The sequence below is a fragment of the Prosopis cineraria genome, unplaced genomic scaffold (assembly GCF_029017545.1).
Source record: "Prosopis cineraria cultivar Desert tree isolate PC_DT_omini unplaced genomic scaffold, ASM2901754v1 PC5, whole genome shotgun sequence".
NCBI classification, from domain to species: domain Eukaryota; kingdom Viridiplantae; phylum Streptophyta; class Magnoliopsida; order Fabales; family Fabaceae; genus Prosopis; species Prosopis cineraria.
The window spans coordinates 6,382,470-6,400,993 of NW_026555336.1; the positions used below are offsets into that span (position 1 = coordinate 6,382,470).

The 18,524-nt window shown below is 27.8% G+C and overlaps 1 protein-coding gene across 1 annotated transcript; it reads left to right on the forward strand.

Moving 5' to 3' along the window:
* Window positions 1–14,325: 14,325 nt before the first annotated feature.
* LOC129310425 (ethylene-responsive transcription factor ERF039-like) lies at window positions 14,326–15,175 on the forward strand. Its single transcript, XM_054952264.1, has one exon. It carries the CDS (start codon window positions 14,373–14,375, stop codon window positions 15,066–15,068), a length of 696 nt encoding a protein of 231 aa, XP_054808239.1. The 5' UTR covers window positions 14,326–14,372; the 3' UTR covers window positions 15,069–15,175.
* The last annotated feature ends 3,349 nt before the right edge of the window (window positions 15,176–18,524 follow it).

Consider the following 18,524-nt stretch of genomic DNA (forward strand, 5'->3'; position numbering starts at 1 on the left):
AGGAAAATGGCAATTAAGGACTTCGGAAGAATATTAATGACAATTATAAACTTGGTATTATTAAAATTTTAATATCAGACTACTTATAATAAATTATCTTTCGTTAATTTTCCAAGTGATAGCAAAAAAATCATAAGTAATTAATTGGCTTGTAATTTGTAATTAACTCTCGTAAATCTTCAACTGACATTGTGAATAATTCCAATTATATTTAATAGATTTTCTAAACATTTTATCTATATATTGACAGCAAGCAAATCATAAAGGATTGACTTGTGATTCACAACTGACTTTCATAAATTGTTAACTAACATTAAAATAATCCTCAATATATTTACTTAATTTTTTAAATGATTTATCTATATATTAATAGTATAAAATAAAGATTCACATCTAACTTTTGTGGATTCCTAATTAACGTTATAAATAATTTTAAATGTATTTGGTAGATTTTTCAACTAACTATTTTTTTTTTGTATTTTTACTTACAAGTAAAAATAATAGCCTGTTATTGATATTTTGACATGAATAAGCCAAATGATCATAACATATATCTTAAAACGATAAATAAATAAATAAGATATTAGGTTGGACTTTGGAGTCATTCCATTGAATGATGATTGATTGATTGAATTTTGATGTGGGGATACAAAATTGCATGTGGGACTTGACAGTACTAAAACCATAATTGTTTGTATTGCAACCGTATGAGCGTACTGGCAACAAACAGCATGTGACTTGCAAGGTTGTGTCACCACAAAATGAAAAGCAATTTTCCTTTTTCCTTCATCAAAGGGCCGTTTGGTCCGTGCAAGCCGTTTCGAAGGAAATGGAAATCAATCAAAATCATGATTAGTTATGTTGCTTTAGTAGTAAATTAATCCACTTCTAATTAGCAGTAAATTCATGGACAAATGACAATTAGGTTATAAAACATTAAATTAATAGTAGTTAAGTAATTGATATTCTTTTTGAAAAAGAAGTTGACGTTATCAATCTAGATAATTATAAAATCATAAGTTTCATTTACAAATAAGTATTTAATTACTAAATGTGACTTTTAGATTATAATAAAAATTTTGTTTGTAATTATTTAAATTAATATCAACAATTCATTTCTTAGAAAAATTTGTCGAGGACATAATTATCATCATTCCTAAATTTATCTAGCTTTCTAGCACATTATTTAAAGAACTAGATTGGCCTGTGTATTCAGACCTAGAATAATAATCACATTAAGATTAAAGAATTCGAACTACCTTTTTAAAATTAAGAGATTAAAATACAATATTGTATACAATTAAGGGTTTTTGCACATATAACTCATGTTGTAGAATTAAATCAAGCAAACAGCTCAATATTTATTATATTTTATATTATAATTGATTTATTACATTTGTCAGTGATATATCATTATATATCAATGATAAAGCTTTTGTAAAATTTTTATATTTTTAATAATAAGTCAGTTGTATATCATTGATAAATTCCTTGTATATCAATGTTAACTGATTATACTTCCAAATTTTTAAAATCTATTTTATATTTTTTAGTACAAGATTTTATAAGGCTAGTGGGCCAATTTATTTTAAAATTAAAGGATTAAAAGTATAATTTGGCTTTATCTTATCCTAAGTTATAAAACGTCATATATATATATATATATATATATATATAATTTGAATCGGAACAAATATTGGATGCAAAGTGGTACCAATGGATACGTCATTGTAAGTACAGAACGTATATCACATTGCATATATCTAATACAAATATATCTTTTTAAGAAAAATAACAGTGTCTCATATGAGAGATTTCTTTTGAATTCTATTATATACGAAGGACGATACTTTAAAAAAAAAAATTAGGTACGAAATTTCTCTTAATTAGGCAGAAAGAAAGGTAGGAAGAAAGCAATCGTGGCATCTCAGTCATCACACAAAACTATAAATTTTACCAACGGAGATTAGTCTAATTAAAATAAGTTAATTTAGTCAATAAAAATGCGATTCATATATCATAAAAATAAAAAAATTTGTTCACATGATCCTTCATGGGAGAATTCCATTGAGTCACGAGACCTATCTATTGACACACATGAGCTTTCAAGATATAATTCATTTAATTACAATTTTAAACTGAAAAAAATAAAAATAAACATTATAATAAAAAAAACTATGTGGTTTTGAATATGAGGTGTGTTGTGCATATTTGAGGTGCTTCATGCGGGAAAATGAGTGTTGTATTTTTCATCTTTAATATAAATGAACTGATTAATAAGACTATAAATTATTATCACCCATGAAATTAAAGTTTACTGCTTTTTATATATGTTATTTAAATGGGATAATATAACTTTTAGTTTCTAAACTTTCTTTGATTATCAATCTAATTTTTAAACTTTAACTCAATACAATTTAATATTATGTAGTTTATTGATTTAAAGAATTATATAATTGAATTGTACCGAGTCAAAATACTATATAAAGATTGATTTATTCCTAGTCAATAAATTTCAAGGATTGAGGTGTTATGTTTTAAGAGGCTAAATTCATGAATTGAATCAATGAATGAAAAAAAATTAAGTAGCTAGTAAAAGTTTTGTTTTTCTATTTTAAATTTTAAATTTATTAATTTTATTTATTTATTTTTGGAGTTTTAGAAACCAGACTACAAAATCAAACTTAATGGTGTAGCTGACAATTTAACAGCTACAACCAACAAATTGAATTTTGATGTTCATAATTAATTGATGAGACTAATAAAAAAAAACAGTTGACGATATTGAAGACATTACCACCAATAATTCTTTAGTGTGTTGGCTAACTCAATAGACTTAATTATGATTAGATTTGACACCATTTTCATTTTCATACGTTTGTCACATTATTCAAAACTCAATTAATTCATACAATTAGATATCCGATTAGTTTGGTATACACAGGCAAATAAAATAAACCAAAAGAATTTTGATCAAATCCAACTTATTTGTTCCTTTTTGTCCAAAAATATATTATAATAATTAATCATCATCGTTATAAAAAAAATACTCAGAAGAAAAATGATTTATAAAAATAAACAAAAGAAGATTTTGTTTAAGCATGCAAAGCAAAAGAGGAGCTGCATTATTCAAAATTTTGAATTTTATTGAAACTTAAAAGCCAAGGAAGATGAAATGGGCAATGTGTATTTTTCGCTAAAAGTTTAATTTTCAAAATTGAGATTATATACCTACTTTTTTAAAAAAAAATAAACATGCAAAATGACTTTGGTTGTTTGTCAAAAATATTTAATGAAGCTATATGCGCACAAAAATTATTGCCAAATAAGGATAATTTATTTAAGCATAATAAATGTTATCTTTCATGTATTTGTTTTAGGGAAAAAAAATTGTTTTCCTTGTCCCGAACACTCCAAGGTTTGTAAGAAGGGATTACATTCCAAGTATCTCAAACTATGATGATAAAGGAACAATCCAATAAATCTGTGGTCTTTCAAGCTGCATCACGTGATATGAATAATATATTTGGATGGATTGGCTCAAAATAAAATAAAAAAAGTAAGTTATATTGATTATGAACTGTAAATTACTTGCTATAGATTTTGTTGTATATGTATTGATTTATTACTATATCATTATATAAAAAAAAAACTAAAAAATGAGCCACATAATCTAATCATACATGATCGTTTTTGCCCTAGATGTGAGTAAAATCAGCTATAAATTTTATATAATAAAATTATGTGACCTGCTTTGATTATATCTCTATGTTTACAATATTATACTATGGTGGTACGTGAAAATCAATAAAAAAATATTTTAATTCTTTAATTTTATATAAAATTTATTCTAGCTTGTAAATTTTACAAACTATTTTTTTAATTCTTTAATTCTTTAATTTTATTACTAAAATATATTGTTACTGAATTTTTTAAATGTTGAAAAAAAATATTTTTAAATATTAAATTATTCATTTTAATGTTTTTAAAAAATAATAATGATTAACACAAAAATTGTTATTTGAGACTAATAGTTAGGATTAGAAAGCTGAAAAAATACTTTATAAAATTTAAAAAATAAATTAAAAATTTTATATAAAGTTGAATGATTAGGATATATTTTTATCCTAAAAATTTATATACTTAGTCATCGTTAAGGTGTGGGTTGATTTTTTTAAAAAAAAAATTAAAAATACGTTATGGAATGTTTTTTTTTTTTTTTGGTCAGATACATTCTGGAATCTTGTGCCTAAAAGATGTGCCAAAGAAGAAATCAGATAAATGGGGCTGTCGATTGGGTTGTTAGAGATTGGATTATCACTTTATTAGGATGAGACAAAAGAGATAATACATTCCTTTTATAAAGTGATTAAACCTCAAATAATTAGTGGTTTAATATGATCCAAACAATATTATATTAATAATGCAAATTCCCAACTACATCGTGCAAGTGCAAGCTTTTTGGATATTAGCTGGTTACAACTAATAATTGTGACACGTCAGATGATTAATCATTAATCTCTATCTCTTCTCCATTCTTTCTAATAACCGTCGGGTTTATACCGTAGCTTTATAGTAATTGCAGCATAAGTGATTAAACCATTGGAAGAATGATAGATAGGATTCAAGAGGACTAATTAATTTAAATTAAATTTAAAATATTAAACTCTAAGAATTTGTAAGTTCAGCTCTCAATTTTACAATTTTATTATAATAAATTTGTAACTTGTGTTTAAAATTTTAACATAAAAATAAATTTATTTATTCTTCAACCATATTAAAATTTGAAATACAAGTTTCAAATTCATCACAATAAAATTTTAAAATTAAAAATTGAACTTATAAATCTCTAAAGTTTGGCACTTTAAACTTAATTTAAATTAATCGATTTCCTTAAAATTTATCTATCAGACCATCACTCTCTTTAAATTATTTTCTTAATTTGAATTAATTAATTCCCTTATGTTAAGACCTTTTTTTTTTTTAGTTTAAAAAATATTTGGCACCATATTATTGTCAGTGTCTTGGTTCCTAGTCTAAAGAATAAAAAAAGTAGAGGCAAAAAGAAAAATTGTGTATGATGTGTTTAAAGTGCGGGTCACTTTAAGGTTATTAAAACTTACTCACGCACAACTTAATTTACCAACTACAATACATAAAAAAAAAAAGAGAATGACTTACCATACAGTTAAAATATTAAAATCAATACATAAATCCAATTTTATTGTAAACATAATGAAGAAACTGGAAATAAAAAAAGTAGATTGACTAAAAAAATTAAATGGTAAAATCAATATATCATTAATTCATCATACAAAAGATAATAAAAAAATATAAATAAAAAAAACTTGTTTAGTACTTTTAAGTTTTGATTTGAAGGAAGAATGATAAGTAAGGGGCTTCGATTATTTTCTCATTTATAAATTAAATATTATATATTATATAATAATATAAGTAAACAAGTCGTCTATCAAGGCTCATAGATCAAGCTTTATAAAAATAAACTTGACTTATTTAAGTCAATCAAGAGCCTAAATTTGATAGGTCAACTCATGCCTTCCTTGATAGGCTACCTAACCTACATTCATCTTTACTTTATGTAATATTTTGCATTAATAGTTCATTAATTTTATAAAATATTTTTTTAATTTTTTAATTCTAAAATTGTTAATATCATTAATAAAGAATTTTGATATTGAACTTTTAAATGTTAATAAAAAATTATCAAATATTAATATATTTAGTTTAAATTTTAAAATAATAATGATTGGCATAAAAATTAACTTTTAAAATTAACAATGTCAGGAATGAACCATGTTTATAGGAGTAACATTTCATTGTTATGTCAATGTTGTAACCTCAAGTCTCTCTTCATGAGTCAAGTAAACCACCTTAAGTCCTTTTTTTTTTAATTCTTTACTTATGTTTATTGTTACTAATTTTTTGTGGCCTACCATGCACGTGCCACGTTAAGCCTACCACCGCATGTTTAATAGAAATTGTCTTTTCATGCAGCTCTGAAAGCTACGTTAAACTAATTATAATTAACATCAACATTAAATTCCATCTGCATTTCTCACAAATTTCTGTAAGTTCCAAGTTATATTTTGAATTAAATGGAAGGTCAGATACAAAAATCATATGAAAAATATGTTGATCATTACTCCTCTGTTAAAAAATATAAAATATTTTTTGAGAAATTGAATGTTTAAAAATATAAAGTATTTTTAATCTTTTGAGATATAATCATTATTTTTTTTAAATTTTTTATTGATAGTGACTTTATATTTATTATAAGCTGTTTAATAAAGATAAATATAAAAAAATAGAGTTAGTTTGAAAGTAGGTAACTACTTTATTGAGCGTGAAATTTAATTAAAAATATTTTATATTTTTAAATGGAGAGAGTAATTGTTAACATCTTGCCTTTTTGCCCCTGAAAAATTGTTAAAATCTTATCATGAAAATTATCACAATATAATAATACAAAAATTATGAATAATACAGTTTATGTTTCTCATTTTGTGGAATATATCACGAATAAGAATATAACATTTTATTAAAATTACCCCTAATTTAGTTTCTTTACAATAGGTGTAAGTATTTAAATTAAATGTATTAAAAAATTATTTAAGCTGTGGGATTAAATGAGGATAACACAGGAAAAAAAATATTATTTAGAAATTCTAAAAAAGGCAGTGGCGGTGGCATCAGCATCATTACTGGGGTATGATGGTTTTAATGATCCAGCAGTTTCATCCTTGCAGTCGTCCCCAGACCCAACACGGCTCACTACTTGAGACACAGACTTGACACCTAAAAGCCTTTAACTTTTTTATTTTATAAAAACAGGAATAAAAAACATTATTTTATTAATTTCAATTTTTTATGAGTACATCATTTTTTATTATATAATTGTTATCCTTTTTTATTTTTATTCGTGATTCAGTTATTGTATTCAAGTATCGCCAAACCCAAACATTAACTGTTGTATTTACATATGAAAGTTAGGATCTCGTGTTTAAGCATGGTAGCCTTTTTCATTATGGCCAAAGTCTATTGATAATTTTTATTCACAAACAGAGAAAATGTTCTTTATTTTGTAAAAGTATTTCTATGTTATTTTTTTAATCCCACCAATATTTCATTTAGATGATCAACTGGTTAGGTTTGAATGTGAGCAAACTATAATTTATTTCCCTATTTTTAAGGGAGAGTTTCACTTAGGGCTTTCAAACCATAAAAATTTACACTCTGAATTCAATTCAATCTATTTGTAAGGCAGAAATATGTTTTAACAAGAAAAGATGCATTTGCCTTCCCTCTCTCCATAAATACATAACACAATATTTATAAATTCTTGAACTTTAATGCTTCATTAGATGAAGACAAACATGCTTTACAATGTCTTTCATCTTTAGCCATTTTGTTGAACTACTTTCTCTTTTCTTCAAAAAGATTTTTTCAGCCCTTTCTTGCTTCATCTGTGGCATTTTTTAGGCCCTTCACCTTGCCTTTTTTTTTTCAACTCATGTAAAAAAAAACATGCAATCCACTTAGCCTTGATCAACATGCATCCCTTCCCTTTAACCATGATTGCCAATTGCCAAATGTACAAAGTACAAGTCTCTTAGACAATTGTATAAGATAGGATCAGGTATTGCTTGACATTAAAGAGAATTCAATCACAATGTAATCGTGTGTGTTCTCTATGTATTAGCATGATCACACATTACTTTACATGGTGTCACATAATGGCTAACATGAAAGCGAGGTTGAGGCACAAGAATGTTGTATTCATTTTACATGAAATTCAATACAAATAACAAGTAATTTTTGCACAACTAACTCTGTTCAAAAATTAATTACATGAAATTTTTGAAGAGCACTTAGTTCGAGCAATTAGAAGTTCACAGTCAATCTCAAATACGAATGGAGATAAGCTAAGTTTAAATGAGAACACGAATTTTAACAAGTTTAGAAGGCATGAAGAATAGAAGGAGCAGCTCAGAACAAGAGAAAACCAAAACCGTGCTTACTCGGACAAAATAAAAGCTTTGACACACAATGTGTACCTAGTTGTTGTCCCTCAAGCCGCTAGCACTCTAAAGTAACTCAAAACTCATGGCTGAAGACTCATCAATCACAAGTTGTATGATTATGGCACTGTTATAACATCTTAAGTTTTTCATTAATAATTATCAGTGTTTTCAGAGATAATTTGGTCAATTTAGATAAATTGTTAATTTAGCGAGGTTTATAGGAGACTAATCTAATTTTTGAATCCTTGGACAGCCTTAGAAGAGGACTGGATCGATGCTCAAGTGGGCCATAGCATAGAAGGGAGTTTAAAATTTTGTGAGTTTTTTTATGTCATGCGCCACGGCGGGCGTGTTGACACGCCGCAACACACATGCAAAATCTGCACATATCAAATCGTGAATCAAACTCAAAAAACAGACGAAAGAAATAAGGATAATAAGATAGCGATCCTGTAGTCTATTAGGGCAAGATCCCTAGGCTACTTTAGAGACATTTAAAGTTTGAATCACCATTGGATAAGCTGCACATTTCCTCTTCTCCATCTTTTATGTGAAAATCTGGATTGGTGAGGCAATGGGGGCTTTAATTTTGGTTCCCTTATGTTTAGACTGAACCTATTAATTTATTTAAAGTCATGAGGAGTTAAATCAAACTTCTAACCCTAAGTTTATAAGTTTTATAGTGATGGAGCATTTTTTATAAGGGTTTGGATGAACCTTAAGTATAATTCAAGGATTTTGAGATAATGTGAGACATTGGTTAGTGAATTTAGTGTGTTGGGATGTTTAATAGGATGGTTAGAGCATTTGGGAATGATTGATGTTGTTAGAAAAGGAATTTAGGTATTTTAGACACTTAGAACTTAGAGAATTCAGAGTTATCCAGAGTGATAATTGATTATTGTCACTTGATTGTGTAGATTGAGCGTTGCTTAAGCTATATTATGTGTATAGAACGTGTAGAGCTAACGTTGAGTCACGGTAACCTTTTTGTGTGACAAAGGGTTGAGGTAACAATAATTTACGCTGATTGATTATATTATTTAACTATTTGTGAGTAGATTTGTGGATTCAAACTTGAGATTTGATAACCTTGCATATTGCGAAATGTGGTTTTGTGCATGAAAATCTATTTTTGCCAATAATGAGTATGATAAAAGTTATATATAAATAAGTTGAGAAATTTAAAATATTTATGTGATATATATATATATATATATATATGTTAAGTATGGGCATGATCATATTAGGGGTGGGAGCTCATAAGTATGAAGGAGTAGTGGAAGTCTATATGGCATGTATCTCCTTAGTATCTAGTGAGGCACGGTGTTAGAGATTTTTTTCTTAGTATCCACGTGGGATATAACGTTGGAGAGTAATACACCTTAGCATCAATGATGCGATGTTGGAGTAACGACACCTCAATTCATGTGCGATAAGGAGAAACTGTAGTCCAAAAGTGGGATAGGACACTTTTGGCTAGATGATCCTACCACTGAAGGTGAGCTCAGATCATTGTAAATGTGCACTTGGTCTAAGAGCCTATGATTTCAGTCGGGGTGATATGAAGGCTCATATGGTAGAATGATTATACTAGTGGTAAAATATTTGTACAGATGAAAAGAGTATGTGGTGATATGCTAAATGTATATTTTGGAAGTTTCATAGTTTTGCTCTCTTATGGTTGTACATGTTAATTATTAGTAGTGAATTATTCTATTACTAAGATGTTTATCTTACCCCATGGTTATATTTTACAGGTGAGGGTTTCGGTAGGGGCAAAGGGAAGGAAGGGACAATTGAAGAGTGAAGAGCATTGTAGTATAGCTCTTCCCTTTCTCTTTTTAGTTTTGTAATGAATATTGCCAATTTAGGAACATGACATTATTTTGGATATCACTTATATGAATTTGTGATAAGTGTGTGTATCTTGGTCCAAGATGGACGTTGTGAATTTAAATGTGTGTGCTTGGCCAAGTTATACTTACATGTGATATATATATATATATATATATATATTTCAAGTGTTTTGGGTGCCAAATGGGGGTTGTTTGGTGATCATCTTGAGCGTGATTGCTTAATTGTGTGATATGAATGAATTGTCATATTGTGTATGGTCTATTTGAGGTGGTCAAGGTGTTTTTGAGACTAATGGCATTTGGTATTGTGAGTTGGACAACATTGTGTGTGTTTTGAGGTGAAAACAAATCATTTAGGATTCATGTGTTTATCTTTTAAACAAATGATTGTTTGAGTGCGAACCTAATGCCATTAGTTAGAGGGCTCAAAGGGCTTCATGTGGACATTTGAATCGCTCAAATTGGATGTTGGATGGTGAAACGGCACACTCCAAAAGTTTGGAGGGCTGTCATGACAATAGGTGCATACCGCGGCGCGTGGTTGTTGCGTTGCGGCGCATGGAGCCTTCGAGGGACTCGTCCCTTTGTGCCATCTGCCGTGGTGGGCGCGACTTGTGCCGCCGCGGATAGGCCAGAATTTTTGAAAGTAGCTTGTTTTAGCCTAACTCGATGGGATTTGTATTCCATGCTTCCATATTTATTCTTAATTGATTTTTAACCATGGTTTGAGCTCAAACAATATTTTAGAAAAGGATTTTCTTGATATTCCAATGTCTTAAACTAATTATTTTTAAACCCTTGAGTTGTGGTAACTTCTTCAGAGGATTTTATTTAATCATAATTATCACAACGATGTGTGAATGTTGTCCTGATAATGTCAAGGCGGACATTATAATTGTGAGAAAAGATGGGATTGTCTTTCTCTGTGCTCGTCGTTTACACCTCATACTGCCATTGATAGTCTATTGAAAACGTCCCTTACTACCACTCTGGTCTTCTCTCATTCAAATTGTGCAAAGAAACTAAGTAAAGAGGGTGGCCTTCATGTTCAAATTCCATTTTGTAAGACAGGGGTATTTTGGTCAGAACAATACAAAGTAAAAACAATTAAAAATCCAGCTTGGTTCTTCAATAGAATTTGATCCTTGGCGGTAATCTCATTTTTAACCTAATCCTTTTCACAATATTTTTTTCAAGAAATAATGCATTACCGACTGATAAACTAATTGGAAGTTTAAGAGTTTGGATAAGACAACTGAGCACCGACTTGGGAAGATCAATCCAACTTTTTTCATTTTCGCAATCCAACTTTTTTACTTCTTCTTTCTTCTTTTTTTCTTTTTTCTTTTCCCCTTTTCGTGTCAAAATTGTATGTCCCCATTGAAACGACATTTAGTGATTTTGACGCTATTTAATTAATTTTGACTGTTTTTTTTTGCCCCACTAAATATCGCTCCTGCTAATAAACCGTTTATGTTAGTGAGAATCTGTGTATCTAGAAAAAAAAAAAAAAGAATATCCGTGCACTGTTTTTTTTTCTGGTAAAATTATTTTAATGTCTCACTCAAGATTGGATTATTATTCTCTTAAACTTAGTTATCAATAAATTTAAAAGGAATTAATTATTTTGGGTGAGACTTGTATGTAATTTTTCCTTTTTCAGAAGAGTTTTGATTTATATATAAATAATTGATTTAATTAATGCACTTTCCTTATTTAATTCAAACGACTAATTAAGTACATGTAAGAATATAAAGAATTGTATATGTGTTATTTAATATTGAATAGAACTAAAACATAGATTTTATTAATTATAAGGTAAGTCAGTGCAAATTATATATATATATCTATTAGGCAACTATGTTTTTTTTTTTTTTGCTCGTTTACAATTCTTTGAAGAATTTTTAGTGTTCTAAATTATTTGTTATATGGCTTAGAACTTTGTTGGTATCATGGATTCACTGAAGTTGAATTATTCAGTAATTATGCTGCGGTCTTGACTCTGTTATATTGAAAAAAAGTTTTCAATCATCCTTTTCAACAAATCGTGGATAAAGTTAAATTTATTTTTTGTAGAGCGTGAATTGTTAATTTATAGTTTATGTTTAGAAAAGTTAACTGTCTTGCACACTCTTTATCTCACTATTGTCACTCGTTTGATAATATGTATTGTATGTTTTTGATTAAAAACTACCATTCCTAAACAGAGGTAATTGATGATAGATTTGTTTAGTTTTTACTCAAACTTTGTACTCTTTTTGAATTAGTTATATTTATTCCTTTTTCATTTTAAAAAGATTATTTATTATAGTAATTTTATTTTTAAAATAATTAAAATATTACATATTTTCCTCTTACAGTAAATATCTCAAGATTATTTCTTTTTTTACTCTTACCGAAATTGAGATGCTAACTGGGACTCAACTATTCTTCATCTCTTCCCCCCCCCCCCCCGGTGTACGCGCGCGCGCGTGCACTTTGCGTCGAGCCACATTTATGGGCATTGCGAACTGCAGAGGCTTTCCAGAAAATCGGTTTTCAAACGGAGATATGACCGTGTTTTTTTGGTTTGTGGGATTAAAGCGTGTTTCTTTGTATCTGACATTAATACGATTCTGGAACTGAGAATCTCAGGACGTTGGCAAGCAGAACAACAGAAGACGAGGACGAACGAGGTGCGTAGTCTCCGTCGTCAAAACCTGTGCTTCAACGCCGTTAACTCGGAAGCCAGTTCTTCCACTCTCTCTTCGGTTGCCTTTTTTTAACGGTGTGGGCGAAATCGCAACGTTTTTTAAATTTTTAGGCCAAAATTACTACAACAAATCATGATATTGTGTACTTTGGACCTTTGCTCTTATAAATTTTATAAATAGGTACATATAAATATAGATATTGTGTGTGTATTATAAACTTATTTATATAAAATCTATTGTTCAACATGATAACTACTTATATATTAATATGAATCAATCATACTTTTAAATTTTTTAAAATTTGATCTATACTTTTTGTGTATAAGATTTTTTTTTTAGCTAGTAAGCCAATTTATCCTAATAAAAAGTATATATTATGTTTTCCCACCATTTATTATTTATTTAGTGATTTTTTTAAATTTTTTAAAGGGTTAAAAGCAATTTTATTCTTAAACTATGAGTGCAAGAGCTTTTGGCTTTAAATTTATTTTTTGTATAATATTTTTTAATTTTTAAAAATAGTGTAATACTAGCTCTACCATTAAAAAAGTTAACTTGATATTAGTTTACTAAAAAATTTAGAAAAGGACCTCAATAATTAGTAAATTATAGGAAGGAACAAAAAATTATAAAAAAATTGATACAAAAATTATAAATAAAGATCCAAAAACTTATTTTTAAGGTGTTTTTGATCATTTTTTAATTAACTAATAGTTAAAGTTAACATTTGTTAATAAAAATAATATTGCACGATTTTCAAAAGCTAAAAAAAATATTACATTAAAAACAAGTTTAGAAAGTTAGATGCTTGTAGATCTATAATTTAAGAGTAAATTTATCATTCAATTCTTTTTAATAATTTTTTATAAAACTCAAATAATTATTAAAAAATAATTTCATGGAGTACTAGAGTCAAGACTCGTTTCTATTTAACTAAAACCAAGGGCCAACTATACTCTTGTATAAAATTGACAGCAACTATTTTCTTGTATAAAATTGACAAGTGTTGTCATTGTTTAATTAACATAAAGCATTTTAAAATAAAATATAAACAAAATTTCCAATCTAGTTGACATATTTTGAACTAATGAACAATGCTCGATGGAGTTGAATTAGTTTATTTTAAGGACTCACATTTTAATCCTGAATTTTGATATAAGCAATTGTCAACGAATAATGATAATACCTCCATAAGTTTTTTAGGATAGTAGAATGAAATTAAAAACAAAATATAGCAGAACAGTAATTGTCAATTATTAACGAAAAAAATTTCAAGCATTAAAAATTAATATAAAATAAATAAAATTTCGGTAATAACAAAAGGAAAAATATCAATGAAGAATTATTAAAAAAATTTTATATTAATCAAGGATTACTTATTATCAAAATCAGAATGGATACTTGTTGGTTTAAGTTGGTCTTTTATCAATAAGTATTAATTCATATTTCAACAATAACTCAATCTAAATTAATAACAGTTTATTTAAGCTTTTTTTAATTTAAATTTTAATAATAATTAGTTCTTAATTGATATATTTTTTTTTTTGGATCGTTGATCATTTTTATTTTGCCTGATAAGAAAGTAAGCAAGAAAAATGACATGTGTTATATATGGTTTTTAGAGTATGAAGACATTAATTGTTTTAGAATTTAGCGAGAGAAGAAAGCAAAAGAATAATAAGTAGCTCCTCACAGCTCAACCAAAACTACTATTCAATTCTTTCTCACCAGTCTCTTCCTTTCCTTCTTCATTTCCCTTCTTCCTCTCAAACTCATCCATGGAAGTTCATCAACACCAACCCGAGCCTCTCCTTCAACCAGCCTCTCCTCCTTCTTCCTCCTCCTCCGCCGCCACAGAACCCGCCATTCATGTACACCACAGAGAAGAAGAGAAGATTCCAAAGTCATCCAAGAAGAAGACGACGACGACGACCGGTGACAACAACACAGAGATGGTGGATGGGAAGCATCCTACATACAGAGGTGTACGAATGCGTCAATGGGGAAAATGGGTTTCAGAAATCAGAGAGCCAAGGAAGAAATCCAGAATCTGGCTCGGCACTTTCCCTACTGCAGAGATGGCGGCTCGAGCTCACGACGTCGCAGCTCTCTCCGTCAAAAGCAACTCCGCTTTCCTCAATTTCCCGGAGCTTGCCGCAGTTTATCCTCGTCCGGCCAGTAACTCCCCAAAGGACGTCCAAGCCGCCGCCGCCAAGGCAGCCGCTATCGATTATCAAGTTAATCGTCAGGAAGCCGAAGCCGAAGCCGAGTCCCGGGTGACGCAAGCCGACGCTCAAGCGCTGTCAAATTCACCGTTGACGGACGACGACGACGACACGTTCTTCGACCTCCCTGATATCTTAAATGACGGCGTTGACGAGTTTCATTACTCTTCGCTGTGGCTCCTAGCCGGGAACGATTACAGAGACTCAGGTTTCCGGCTCGAAGAGCCATTTCTATGGGACTCTTATTAGTTTAATTTGGATTCTGGATTCTCTTTAACATGTGAATTAAGTAAGAGATACCAGTAAAATTCTTATTTTCTCTTTTTAGTTTGTTTTCTCCCATCTTGTCTATCAATTATTGCACATACTTCAAATATTTTTCACTCTTTTTCTTTGTGAGGATAGTATAATCTGCTTCTATGCGAGTGAATCTGAGGGGGGTTTTTTTTTTGTTTAAAAAATAATTTTCTTTTTTGGGATCAAGTTTTGGTGAATAACATATATTTTTTAGAATTAATTATATCGTGATACCGTATCAATTTATAAAACATTTGTTTGATAAAATATGCAAACCAATAAAATTCATTAAGTACAGTTTACAGTTTATAATTTTAAATATTTAAAAAAAAACCCTTCATTAATTAGAGAAAGTGAGAAAGAAATTTATTTAGAGAGTAAAATAATATTAGAATAATCATAATTAACAAAACTTCATTTTTTAAAATGTTTCATATTTTAGGACACATAAATAACCAAATTATCTCTAAAAATACTTTATAAAATGGGATAGAGATAATAATATTTGGTTACTGCTTTTTAAATTAAGCTATGGAAATACGAGTGGACGTGCTACCAAGTAGCAACTACTTTGACAACATTCATTGATTAGTTATTGATTTCCATAGATGTTAAGTTTGGGGGACGAAAGGTAGCGTTTCGCATGAAGTAACAACACGACGTGAAAAATATATTCGGGAAAATTGCAGGAAAAACCTTAATTTTTTGACATTTATAATCTAGGACCTACTGTAACTCTAAATTTCAAATTCCATCCGTATCTTCTCCGAATCCCTACGTTTATATTGCTTCTGCCTTCCTGACTCGAGCTGCGTATCGGTTTTTGGGGCCATTGTCTTTTTTTTTTTTTTTGGGTAAAATAAATTATGAAGGCATATAAATGATAGGACATGAATAACATGACAGTGATTCTGTTTTTTTTTTTGGCTGCCTTTACTCTTATTCTAAAAAAAAAAATCAAAAGTGATTTAATAAAAAAAAGAAATTTTTAGAAAATTAAAAGTTTAAATGAGATCAATCCAAGTTTTATGGTTGAAAAGGTAGTTATATATAGATCCTTACAAAATACAACTAAGATCCTTGTAAAAATAATAAGTTAGTAACATTAAGATTTAAACTCACATGTTTACATGAATAGAATTTTAATTGCACTGGGTTTTACTTTTTAGGCTTGGTTATGGATTATTATTTTTTAAAAAGAAAAGGGTAAAGGAATCACTTTGTGAAATATGACGTCACTCTGATCGCACGTTTTAGAAATATATTATGCGCTATTAATTATATTTTTTAAAATTTTTTATTTAAATTCATTAGCTATGAGATAGACTATAATGTCCATTTGAAAAAATTATTTAAATAAAAACAAAATTGTAACTTTATATTATTTGTAGACAAAATTAATAAATTAACTATTTATCATTAATTCCAACAAGAGATAGTTGGAGGCTGATAATAGGAAGTATTCATTTCGTTTTAAATTATAAAATACTTTTAGATAAGATTTTAAATACTAATAAATCTCATTAAGTACACTTAATCTTTTTTTCAAAATAAAAATATAAACTTTTAAAAATACCCATCATTTAATATATTAAAAAAAAAGGGACATAAATTAATTATAAAGAGAGAAAGGATAATATTAAAATTGATATATTTAACGAAATCTTAATCTATCCAAAGTGTCTTATATTTTAGGATAATAAAATTCTTTTATAAGTGTCTCATAATTTAGAACAGAGAGAGTATCTCTTTATCACTTGGTTTGATTTATGGTATTTTTTTTGAAAAAGAATGAGTGATTTACTTTTAATAATTACTATAACTAACTCAAATCTTGAATTTATGTTAATATGATTTATTTGAAAAAAAAAAATCTTAAGCACTCCCTTTGTCTCTAATTATAAATACTTTTGAGAAAAATTATACGTTTTAAAATATAAAACACTTTGATAAAAATAATATTATATTAATAATATTTTTTTAATATTATATTTTTCATTATATTATCCCTCTTCAATATTTCTTCATAAATAGAGTGTTATAGGAAGGACATTTTTGATATTGTCCAATTACTCAAAATTATTATGACACCCCTTATGTGTAAGGACAAGATAAACTTCAAGAGAAAACTTTATACATAGAAATGAAGGGAGTATTTTTGTTTTTGAAAAAATAAAGTTGTAAAGTTTATTTAATAAATTTTATTGATATATATTCCCTCTATTAAAAAAATATAAGATATTTTTAATATTTTAATGTGTAATTTTTATCTTTTTTAAGTACCTTTAATAAATAAATTACTTTATATTAATTTTAGACTAAAACATTCTTAAAGGTAAATATGAAAAGATAATATTAATTTAAAAGCAAGTAACTACTTTATTAGGGATAAGATTTAATTAAAAATATTTTATATTTTTAAATAGAGGAAGTATAATTTTCTCTAAAAGCATCTTATAACTTCAAATAAAAAGAGTATTATTTTTTAATACCACAAAATTACAGTTGTAGTTATTTAATGAAAGGATTAGGGTATTTTTGGTGAATGGGTTGTATAGGCTTCATCTTGTACGAGAAGAGATTAATGTAACACAAGGTATTATTTTCATCTTGTAAAATGAAGTTACATTTTTTTTTCCCCTCGTTCAGAAAATGAGATCCAATTAGGAAATGTTTTCAAATAAAGTTATATTTCTATAGAATTAAAAGAAAAGGAAAAAGGAAAGGGGGTTAAAACAGACAAAAGGACCACAGTGAACAAAGGGATATGCAAATCTTGCGTAAGCGTGCACCAGTGAAGCGGTCCTCCGTCTCGAGTTGGATGGACCACCCTTTTCCTCATCTCTCACTCCAATATGATTTTTTTAGTTCGCTTTATATCTGAATTCACTTAATATCTGAAAAGTGGAGATTAAATTATTTTAAAAAATAATATTAATGAGTTTCGTTAAATTTTCTCTAAATATTTTTGCTCATTTTATTATTTTTTATAACATACTCCTCCTCAGGTTCGGTTTTATTTGTAAGATAAATTCTGAAAGTAATTTTTAATCTAAAATATATAACAACTTATAACAATCAAGTCACTTGTTTTAATTTTATCATTTAATTTCTTTATTAGTATGAAAGTATTTAATATAATTTTATTATTATTTAAAATAAAAAATAAAATAAAATAAATAAAATTGAAAGTACATCTCATTTATTATGATATCAACAAAAAATTAATTTTTTTAATATGAGTAAAATGATTGAAAGTATTTTATAATAAAGATTAGGGAGAATATAAATCTTCCATCTCTTTCTTATATTATTAATGCTAAACTTCATACAATTCATGAATTCTCAATTTTAAAATTGCTTTTTTTAAAAGTCACATTGTATTTATTATTTACTTCATCAGTTTTT

What these genes read in the sequence shown, in the direction of transcription:
- LOC129310425 (XM_054952264.1), top strand. Translation starts at nt 14,373, where the DNA reads ATGGAAGTTCATCAACACCAACCCGAGCCTCTCCTTCAACCAGCCTCT.